Below are 11188 nucleotides of genomic sequence, written 5' to 3'. Positions count from 1 at the left end.
TCTCAGTATGGCTATGTTTAAAAGAGTGTGGCGTCCCACCCCTTGCAGAAACTTGAGTGAAGACAATTTCTTCTTCTGAAGAGTCCATCATGTTTTTTTTTAATCCTCCATGTCCTCCTTGGCTATTAGCAACTGCGTGGAGGAGGAGAGGGGGTGGTCACGGAAGGCTTGTATCATGTGGACACGCCAACAGTTTTGTCATCAATTAGTATTTCTCAAGGGGGTGGCAGAAACTAAGCACTACAGCTTTGAACAAGAAGATATTACCAACTTAAAGTGTTATTTTTATTGCGTTCAACAACTACAGCTCCCGTGACGTTTAGAGCGTGCAAACAGTAACAACCAAAAATAAGTGAAACTAAATGAGCGCTATGTATTAGAAATAGTCGGGAAATTCCTGTTGCAGTCACACACAGACAAACTTTCCTTTATTGTGTATTTATGGACAGTTTGCACATTTATGGTTTATCATTAGCAACAAAGATGATTCATCAACTTTAATAAAACATCTCAGAGTTGTATCATTTGGAAAACAAATAAGCATGAATAAATAATGAAATGTGAATAAATCCGGTTGCATTCTTTTCTTTTTTTCTTCCAGTGACTGAACTCTCTGTATACATTAGAAATCAATTCATCTAGCAAAAACATATCCTAACTTTATAAAATATGGGTTTTCAGTTCAAATCCAGTGTCTTCAAAAGCATCCTAAAAAAACAGTAGTGAAATGCCACTATATTACATATTCAAGAAATATCATGAGGTTCTTCTCTAATAATAAACTGACATCAATCTTCTAGAGGAAAACCTACTGAGGTGCACAAGAAAAAAGACATTCCCATGATGGCACGGAGAGGGGTATAAATTAGGGCTGATTATGTACTTTTGAGAACCTTTTAGATATTAACATTCCACTCACATGTTCTTTGCCTATTCATCAACATGAACAGCATCATCACATTTGATCACAAGTATCACTTTATTTTACAGTCTGTGTAGCTTATGTGTACTATAACATATTCCCAGCATTAAAAAAAAAAAAAAGTGTTCCCATATGTACTCTGGGATACATCATTATTGCACTGATAAGTTTTCGTGTTGGCGTTAATTCTAAAATATCCACTGAAGTAAGCAAGATTCGCTACCATTTGGCTTTCAGGTGTAACACCCTCCCAGCAAAATATTAGTCCTAAAATGTTGAAAAGAAAACTTGGGTATAGTCACCCATTTTGGATGTTATCACTCCATTGAATGGGCAGTTTATCAGCCTCATAGATATGGTTAGAAGTGGTCTGCTATGCCTACCAGTAGGTCCAGAAGGCCGTTATCACCTATTCATATGTTAACAGTTGCCGAGTGTCAGGAGCCCTTGGCATAACGCTCTGGAAGTCCAATTGTGAATTCAAACAAAACGCACGTTCCTTGGTTAGGTTAAGGCAACCAAACTACTTAAATTAGGTTTAGTAAAACAATGTTTCCTAAAACTGTTCATGTCAAGGACTCTAAACTGCACAAACTGAACTCCAGGCCATCAGCTGATTAAAAATAGTGTGTGAAACGTATTACCAAAAGAATCATACATTCTGTCATTTGATTACTTATAGTGAAAATATATAGTTCCCGTTCCTGGACACCACTGTGAAAACCAATGTAGTAAAAGATTGTGGTTTGAGTTACCAACGTTTGTAGCGTTAGTTAAGAATATTATGTAAGGAACATAAGAAACTTAACTTACCTGGCCTATGTAACTTAAAAATACCCCAACCTGCCGATACAGCTCCCTACCATTGTCACTGTTACTGTGTCCCCTTATTCCTATCAAACACTAAAAGACTCCGTCTGACACCCTCTTACATCTAAAGACAATCTCTCATAATGTCCCTGAGTTTTTTTAGTCACAGACTATAATATCTGGCAAAGACTGGGGATCTTGCAGGGTCAGAATTTGCAAGACTTCTTCACTACTGTAGATTTGTTTTTAAAAATGTAACCATCTAGCTAGCTACCGATAACGTTGACTGGTAACTTAAGGGAAAGTTTGCAGATTTTCTGTTCTGCTGTACAGTACAAGCAGATGAATGGTGCCAGTACTCAAAGCTCTGTGTTTACCCCCTGGTAAAACTCTGTTGGATGTCTTGGTTTAGAAGGGTTGTAAATCGGCACATTTACCTCTTTAGCATTTAGCTTAGCATGATAGCAACCATAAACAATACTGGCTTTAGCCTGTTTGGTGCTGGTGGGAGAGCACCCATTGGTTGTTGACAATTTTCACATGATTTAACTTCACTACCAAGCATTGACTGATAAAAAAAATGCTACCAAGATTTAATACTTTACAACACCAAGACGGGAAAAACACTGACTGAGACGGAGTTTTCTGACTACATTACACCAAACGATTGAGATGACAGAAGCGTGCCCCGGCTCTGTCAAGACTGTCGTGATTTTACTCTGATATTAAAAATGTGTCTGCGAGCATAACATCGCCTGGTGTTAGGTCTGCATTAAGCCCAGGTCAGACAAACATTTGCAACGAGACAAAACCATTTTAGAACGTCACAGGGAAAAGCGGTCCAGCGGTCTGAACCGGTCCGTCTCAGCTCCACTCAAACCAGCTGACGGTGTCGCTGCGACTCAGCTGCCCAAGTCTCCAGAGGCTGGTTTTAGAACGAAAGAGATGTCACCTGTTTCAACAACCAATACAGAAGTCAGCTGATGAAATCAGCTATAAACCATAGAAATAAAATTATCTATAATCCAGCTGAAAATGGCGGAGTATTAGAAGGAGCCTCGATTACGAGCCAAAGCACGGTAATGGTCAAGTGAGAAAGAGTGACTGAAGAGAGGCAGCGAGAAAAAAGCAGTGAATCAGAGAAATGAAACATGGTTTCACCGATTCATCACTAAAGCTGCAACTGTAGCAAGCATTGCAATATTACTGACATTATCCACATTCATTTTTACATAAAACAAATTACGTAGCTACAAAAAAGCCTAAATGTCAGAAGTACAAAGAGGGGTTGTTATGGAGATGATCCACTTGTCTTGTTGGTGTAAACTGGCAGGTTTAAGACCGCTGCAGAGCGGCTTGTTGCAAGAAGCTGCAAGTTTCAACTCATCTCGTTGCAAATCTTTGGTCTGAAGTGGGCTTAACAGTGCCACAGGAGTAGAATATTGATGCTGATTGGTGATCCAACTTAGAAATAGATGATAACGGCTTACCGAGCCAACAAGGAGGTAGAGTATGGTCATATCCATGGTGGTGCCCATTCAATCGGCTGATAACTGGAAAGCTGGGGGACGATCTCCAAATATACGTCTAATTTTTGTAAAAAGCTAAAAAGATGTACGGTATATTTAGATTGGGTGTGCCTGTATTTAAGGATTTTTAAGGGTTAACATTTAAGGGGGATTTTCGGTAAATATAAAAAATCTGTACACAACTTTGCAGGTTTGGCAATCATGAGTTACTTAATTTTTTTATTTAAGATCATGGGCCATTGTCAAATTTAAACAACTGTTAAACCACTGACTGAGCCAACATTGGGTGCTTAGTGGGACACTGGCAGCCATGTTGTAGGCCAGGAACTATCATGATAAACAGAATTCAGCAGACACATATTTTGTGCTGCCTTCTTTTACTGATAATTCTTTCACAAACACACCGTTTATATTTCAATATTTTAGCAGGAGTTAGACAACACATGAATATGTGCTTGGCTAATTAGCACTCTTCTGTTGTACACCTAGCTTACAAACTAGATAATGTAGTAAATGTAGTAGAAGCTAGAGTTAGCATCTAGCAATGACTGATGCTAATTTTGGCCTCAAACATTTCAAATACATTTTCAATATATGGGATCATCCAAATGCATTTTCAAAAATGCTTTTAAGCTGCATGAAGATGTATTAGTGTATCTGAAAGTAGTCAAGGAAAAGCATGCCTTGAAAAGTTTATATTGTCATATAATATAAAATATATTTAAAATAGATTTTTTTTGCAGTTTCCACTGAACTAGACTAACAATCGAACTGAAAGAGTTTGACTAAATAATCTTAGTGTATGGGCCACTCACTAGCTGTATCTGGACTTTCCTGGATTTCACCCAATCCATGTTCTCCATTCAGTTTTTATGGATTTTTTTGTCACATGATATGTGGTAGGAAGGACCTTTGGTAAGGGTTACCCTATCAAACTATTCCCAAGGCAGTAAGTCCTCCAAACCAAACGTCCACATAGGTTGTTAGCTCTAAACCTGTTTCAGTCGTGACTCATTCGGATCTTCAACCCGAATCTTTAAATTGTCTCACGAATCGCGAGTGTCTACTACCAGTGCCACATTAAAACCTCTTGCAACATTAGCTACTACTATTCCTAGCCATCTTGGCTGCAAATACAATAACTCACAATTTAGTAGGCGACAACAACTGCACGTGTCAACTCAAGCGACTGAGTGAGCAGAGAGAAGATCGTAGATCATGGGATCAAATCAAGAACTCACGAGCCCTTGATGACTTGCGAGTTGTCAATGCGTGTGGATGTGGATCGGATTCAGACGAGCGAGTCTCTCCTCAAGCTCAGAGTAAAGCAAATCAATAACAAAAGTCATTCTTTAACTTCTGAAATAACAATGTTCTGCACTATGGTGTATAAATGTAACATGTTAAAATGAGGAAACAACAAGCTTTGCCTTAGCTGCCTTCGTTTTGCCTTTGTTCTATGTTTATGTATAGTAGGGGAATCGTCAATGCTGCTTCTGATTTCAAAAGTTGAGATCACAGAGCTTATTTTGTTCAATTTTAAATTCAAACTCTAAATCGTGACATGACGTAACAGGATGTGACGTACTTTGGTTTGCTACTTGAAGTTAAAATGACTCTGTTTACTTTTATATTCAACTCCAGTCTCCTGGGTCAAAGTCATGTGGTTGTTGACCCCTCCATCTAACCTAAACAGACTTCTTGGTCTTAGTACCTTGTTAAATGATTTCCTGCTTTGCTCTCATTATAATTACTACTTAAAATGTAAATATGGGGTCATTTTTCAAGGGTTGGACAGTCTCTCACAAGGTCAATAATAAATTTCACTCTGAAAACTGAAATAGGATTTTAATTCTTGAAGTGAATTTGAAAAACATCTGATATTGATTTAAATCTAATTGGGAATGCATTGCATTTGGATACAATTAATAAGAGGTATAAGAAGTAATCCCGAAATATACTGAAAATGCATGATAGAGTATTTATCAAAGTATTTGAAATGGCCAATATTATGTTGTATGCATTTAAAAAAATATTCCTTGTAATTTAAATATTTTCTTTTCAGTTTACTGTCACAGTGAAGAAAGTTTGGAAAAAAATCTCATGAGCGAACAACTTACTACACTAATACATGTCAGATAGATCTTTTTCTTCTTGGGTTTTTATACTGTATAATTTGTCATTATTTATGTAATATTTTCAAACAAGCTAATTCTTTAACGGACCAACATTGGGACTCCAGTTGTGGCTGAGAGGAGATTTGTGACACAACAGCAAAGCCTCCACAACACAGAGAGATTGTAGAATAAAGTGCACCTTAACTGAATCATACACATCTTCCAAGTACAGTAGTTGTGCGCCACGCAGCTTTAAACTGGGCAGAGGGCTCCAGGGCTCTCCTGGGTTCATTCATCAAGGTTAGATGGCGGAGAAATGTGCCTGTTGTTGATATTAATAGCCTGGGGTGAAGTAGGTCTTCTCGGCTGTGGAGATGATCTGGCAACTTGGGTGAGCACTATCTCACTTTTCTCCCCTTTTTCTGGCTCGAGCCTCCTTCTGGGCCACATTCTCCTCAAGCTGGTCCTGAAGTAGAAGCATTGAGTAGCATCAGAAAACACCCCCTCCCCCTCCCCACCCTCTACATCACTCCATGTACTTACTACTTACTATTGCCCGGTTCAGTAAATCATATTTCTCTAATAACTTCATGATTGATAAATTATCTTCTCTTTATAGACAATACAATTTAAATCAATTTGTGGTAATTAAGGCAGTCTTTCCATTTATAAACAAGACATTTAAACTCAGAAAATGCAATCCGATAGGAAAAAAAAAAATTGAAAGGTCGGACTTGTCCCAAAGAAGTCATGTTTACTTGCTCCATAGTTAAAACCGTTCACATTTTGTTCTTCAATCTCTTTGGGAAAAAGTCTTGTAAAGTTCCCACTTATCGCTTATCGGATCATCTTGAATTCCACGGAGTCCCACTAGACCTTACAGAAGCCCGGGTTTCTACATTTCAGCAAAGAGAAACCTCAGTGTTGGAGTTATACATGCACAGATGGTACACTCTTGTTGAGGACATGCGCCCTCATCAGCTGGACACTGGTCATGATCTTCTTCTGGTGGCCCATCAGTGTCACCCCGAGCCTCTGGATGTCCCTGCATGACACACACACACACACACACACACACACACACACACACAGGAAGTGATGTTTGAGATAAAAGGCAATGACATGCAGAAGAGGTCCCCAGCATAGACTGTTTTTTTTTTAACTTGGATGATTTCTAAAGAGAGGGCAAGGCTGGGGAGGATGCCAGTGTTGCTATGGCGCAGCGCTAAGCAAAGCACTAAATAGGAGTGGCCGGGTTAGCTCAGGTGGTAGAACGGGCGCCCATATATAGGTTTACTCCTTGACGCAGTGGCCGTGGGTTTGACACCGACCTGTGGTCCTTTGCTGCATGTCATTCCCCCTGTCTCTCACCTTTTATTTCTTCATCTGTCTTGTTAAAGTAAAGGCCTAAAAATGACCCAAAAATGATCTAAAAAAAATAAAACACCAAAAATGGAAAGTTGCTGATTTCAACCAGCTGAAGTGAATCATCCATTTGAAAAACGCGGCGGGTTAATGTGGACGTCTGGGTACTGCCACCATTCATCTGCACAGAAAATTGGCAAACTTACTCATAACTTACCAGCTAAGGCTAACGGTAGCAAGCTAGCTTGGTTGGCAGAATGTTGAAAAAGACGTTTATAGGCGACCCAAATGATCCAATTAACTTTGATGAAGTCCAAACACAGTTAGAGGGTCAAAGTTTAGGATGAAAACATGGACACCCACATAAAGTCCACGCCTAGTTTAATGTACACAGTGACATGGTTAGCATTGCTAAGCCTCTAAAATGGCTGAGACGTTGGCGTGTAACCATGCACTCCCCTAAAGCACCCACTGCATTGTCTTCTATTTTAAAATAGGACCATCATTTACTAAATGAACATCATGCTGTGTTGAAGAAGACTTTAAACTAGTGAGTGAGATCATAAACTCATTCGGAAAATTTTCACTGAGGTTACTGACTTCTATAGAAACAGATTTCTTTTTGGAGCCAATGGACTCGCCCCCTTGCTGGAAAGTACATAGAAGGCCGCTTTAAGGCACTTCCGCATTGGCTTCACTTTTCAGACTTGGAGCCCCCTCTCCATTATTATGACAGTCCATGGTCCTCAGCCATAATTGAACCGCGAATGTTAGGATCAAATTGTTTGTCTCCTAACCATAAGGCCGCGCGACACCCCTCCTGTACAGATATTTCACATTAAAAGCTTTCCAGTGCCTCAGAGAGTTTAACCCTCATTTGATGGGCCTTTTAAGGTGAAATGCCTGCAGGAACTGTCGAGCTCACTGGCAGTAGCTTGACACCGGTCAAAGAAAGTAAAGTAAAGTAGAGGCAATTAGAGTTATTTAGGGAATGTGAGCAGTTCTGTTAAAAAGACATTCAGAGTAAGATTACTATTCCCAATGTAAAGCCCTAACAAAGTCAGCAAAAAAGTTACACTTAGCACCATAGAATTTTAAAAAATCAAGCAAAACAAAGCAGGCTACCACACAGCCAACTCACAACAACCTGTTTAACAGGCCAGAATATTCAATCTCACGGGTTGAGTAGGAATTTCTGAGTCTCAAAGACTAGGAAAATCTGCTAAATTCAGTTTGAAGTGTCGTGTAATTACAGTTTGGAAAACAGTTTACCCTCTTTTTGGTTTGGCACACAACTAGGCGGGCCAAAATGTATTGTGGGCCTTTAGTTTTACACATTTGCCCTACAGGGTCTTTAAGCTATGTACAATTGCTTGTAGAGCCCAAAATCTATACTGCCAAGAGTTAACAGCTCAGCATCACCTCTGAGCTGTTATCACTCTCCATCACGGTCAGTACTTACCCTTGGTTCATGCTTATGACGTGTCCCAGAGTTTGGTACCCCCCTGCTGCAAAGTGGTCCTTGTAGCGACCCATCTTTATGGTGTCCAGCCACTCGTTTACTGAGTTACAGCTACTGAAGTCAGGGATAGCTCTCTCCATCACAGAAGGACTGTTTAAACTGCGGCCGAGAGAGAGATAGATGGCCATAGATAGATTGACAGATAGATAGATAGATAGAGGGAGAGAAAGAGATGAATGGAAAGACAAAAAGATTAGTTTGGAGGGAGTCCGAAAATGAGAAAAATGACAAAAGGTGAGCAAGAGGCAGAGCGACCGGGGGGAAGGGAGCGCTAGCAACTGAAGCAGAAAATCAATAGCAGTTAAAATGATAGAGAAGAGGTGGTGGCTGTGGTTGCAGGATGGCTGCTTTGAGTAGATTAATGCAGAGAGAAATCCTTAACACTCCTTCTCTGCCTGTTCCTCTACCTACCACTTCTCACACAATACACACACACACACACACACAGATGCATAGTGCCATGCACCACTGACTCCATAGGACCTGGGATCTGAACTGAGCAATTTACCCAAGTCCAGCTTTGGCCCTGGTGTCCTCTCAAACCAGCTCCCAGATCCACTGTGGATCAATGTCAATATCACAGCAAGGCTTTTACTTAACGCACAGCGCGTCCATCAGAAATGAGCTTATTGGAAAACGAACATGACCGTTCGCTTCATTTGCCAGAGAACTTTGTGGGAAACTTTAGGCTGCAACTTTATCCCACCGCGCTCATGTTTGATTGCAGCGGGATGAGATTGATTTTACTCTGCCTCCCACACCAGGACAGCTACTTAGTGGCCTAACAGCCTGTCACCATATATTGTCCAGGAGATCATCTTCTCAGCCCCTCGCAGATGGTGTCTTGCTTTGATTTGCAGCGTAATCCGCTAATCACATGAACCAATATTTGATTAAATGTTGGCAAACTGTCTGGTCAAATTAAATCAAAAGACTACCAGGCATGTGACACAATGCACCCATGTTGCTTCACTGCAAACATGGATCTATTCAGTGGCCCACCCACCTGCAGAGCGTATCCATTGACTTCAGGTTCTCTGGGTTGCGGATGAGCTTGTCAAGAACAGTGACTATCTGGCAAAAGCGTGGCCTCTCGTTGCGATCCTTCTGCCAGCAGTCCAGCATGAGTGTGTGTAGCGGACCGGGGCAGCCCATTGGAGCAGGCAGCCTGTAGCCCTCTTCCACAGATTTGATCACCTGCACATGTACAGCAAAATATAGATATGAAGATAAATAGGTTAGTTGTAGAGCTGCAAAGATTAATCGATTAGTTGTCAACTATTTAATAAAACAGCCAACCAATTTGATAATTGATTAATTTGTTTGAGTCATTTTTTCATGAAAATAAGACTTCTTAAATGTGAACATGTTCTAGCTTCTTCACTCCGTTGTGACTGTGAACTGAATATGTTAGAGTTGTGATATTTAAACAAGACTTTTTAGGACATTGAGGACAACATCTTGGGCATTGGGAAACACTGATCAAAAAAGCCAAAAGATCCTCTGATTTACACTTTTCAAATGTGAATATTTTCTAGTTTCTTCTCTCCTATGTTACCATGAACTAATTAATTTTCATTGTAGACATAACAAGACATTTTTATCATTTTGGGACATTTTGTAGCCCAAACAACAAATTGATTAATGAAGAACGTAATCAACAGACTAATGGACAATGTAAATTCTAGTAAATTGCCGGCCTTGTTAATTGGTTAACAGATAGTGCTTACATCTCTGTTGGTGAGGTTCCAGTATGGCCGCTCTCCGTAGGACGTCACTTCCCACATGACCACTCCGTAGCTCCACACGTCACTGGACGAGGAGAACTTCCTGTAGGCGATGGCCTCTGGGGCCGTCCAGCGGATTGGAATTTTCCCGCCCTGTCAGGGCATAATGACGTTTTAACAGGGTGTGTCTGACATTACAAGGCAGATTTATACATCTTGAGTTTGAAGAACCAAACTCTACTGACCAAGCAGAGGTTGCAGCTGGACAGGACATTCAATTCAGCCTCACCAATCATATGCTGCAAACTCTCCCCCCATTTGTGAGCGCCACGAGGCCCGTATCCACCGGAAAGGCCTAAAGATCCTAAAAGATGAGGCTCACCCTGCCAACTCCCTTTTCACCAAGGTTGGGAGCTACTAAGACAGAAACCTCACATACTGCAGAGCCATTAAATTTCTAAGCAGCTCTCCATCCCTGAACTAATACATCATGGAAAAAGCTTCTCCCAAAGAGCCTGTATAATTTGCACATCTCTTTACACTGGTTTTATATTACGTTTATATATGTTTTATGCCACCCATACTATTTGCACTCTGCATCCCTATGCAACATGTTACCCAAATCTGCCATCTGCCACTGTAGCCTCCTGGACTATCATCCAGGTATGTGGTGAGCGGTAGGCCCTCTTTTTTCTTTCTGCCTTGTCAAGTGTGATCCCATGTGGGATAACACATGTGTATATACTGCTCTATGTTTTGGTTGTATCTTGTTGATGTCCTGTCATGAGCGCACTGAAGCAAATCCCTAGCAACTTGCATCGAGTTGTATGGCAATAAAGTATTGAATCTTAAAACATAAGCAGTGGTTGTCAATCAATGGTTACTCTGGCTATATTGCAAAAAAATGCCATGAAAAGACCAAAAACTAAAAATAATGTAAACAACAAAAAAGTATTCTTTGCTTCATAGGCCTGCTATTTGTTATTCATCTGTGTCATAAAGCTCCATTGCTGTTAAAAACCCATTTATAAACCATACTGAGTGACAGATTAGTTTATTTGGACCCATCAACCCAACCCCACTGTCCAACTGCTTTAAACACTCACACAAACAACAAATGTGTATTACAGTTTTTCTCCATTGGTTTGGCTCATTTCTTGAAACAGAAATTACATTCTCAAAACTCTAAGATCATT

General features: G+C 40.3%; 1 protein-coding gene across 1 annotated transcript in view; it reads right to left on the bottom strand.

The window, feature by feature from the left end:
- Positions 1-400: 400 nt before the first annotated feature.
- Positions 401-11188, bottom strand: part of epha8 (eph receptor A8) — a 77228-nt gene continuing 66440 nt past the window's right edge. The window contains exons 16-20 of the mRNA XM_034868477.1: positions 9996-10145; positions 9272-9462; positions 8206-8364; positions 5375-6273; positions 401-2300 (exon numbers count right to left, since the gene is read on the bottom strand). Of these exons, the coding sequence (XP_034724368.1) occupies positions 6249-6273; positions 8206-8364; positions 9272-9462; positions 9996-10145 (525 nt within the window). The 3' untranslated portion in view covers positions 401-2300; positions 5375-6248. The remainder of the gene's footprint in view (positions 2301-5374; positions 6274-8205; positions 8365-9271; positions 9463-9995; positions 10146-11188) is intronic.

Source organism: Etheostoma cragini, chromosome 4 (genome assembly GCF_013103735.1).
Source record: "Etheostoma cragini isolate CJK2018 chromosome 4, CSU_Ecrag_1.0, whole genome shotgun sequence".
Lineage (NCBI taxonomy): Eukaryota > Metazoa > Chordata > Actinopteri > Perciformes > Percidae > Etheostoma > Etheostoma cragini.
This window is presented reverse-complemented; position numbering and strand designations above follow the sequence as displayed.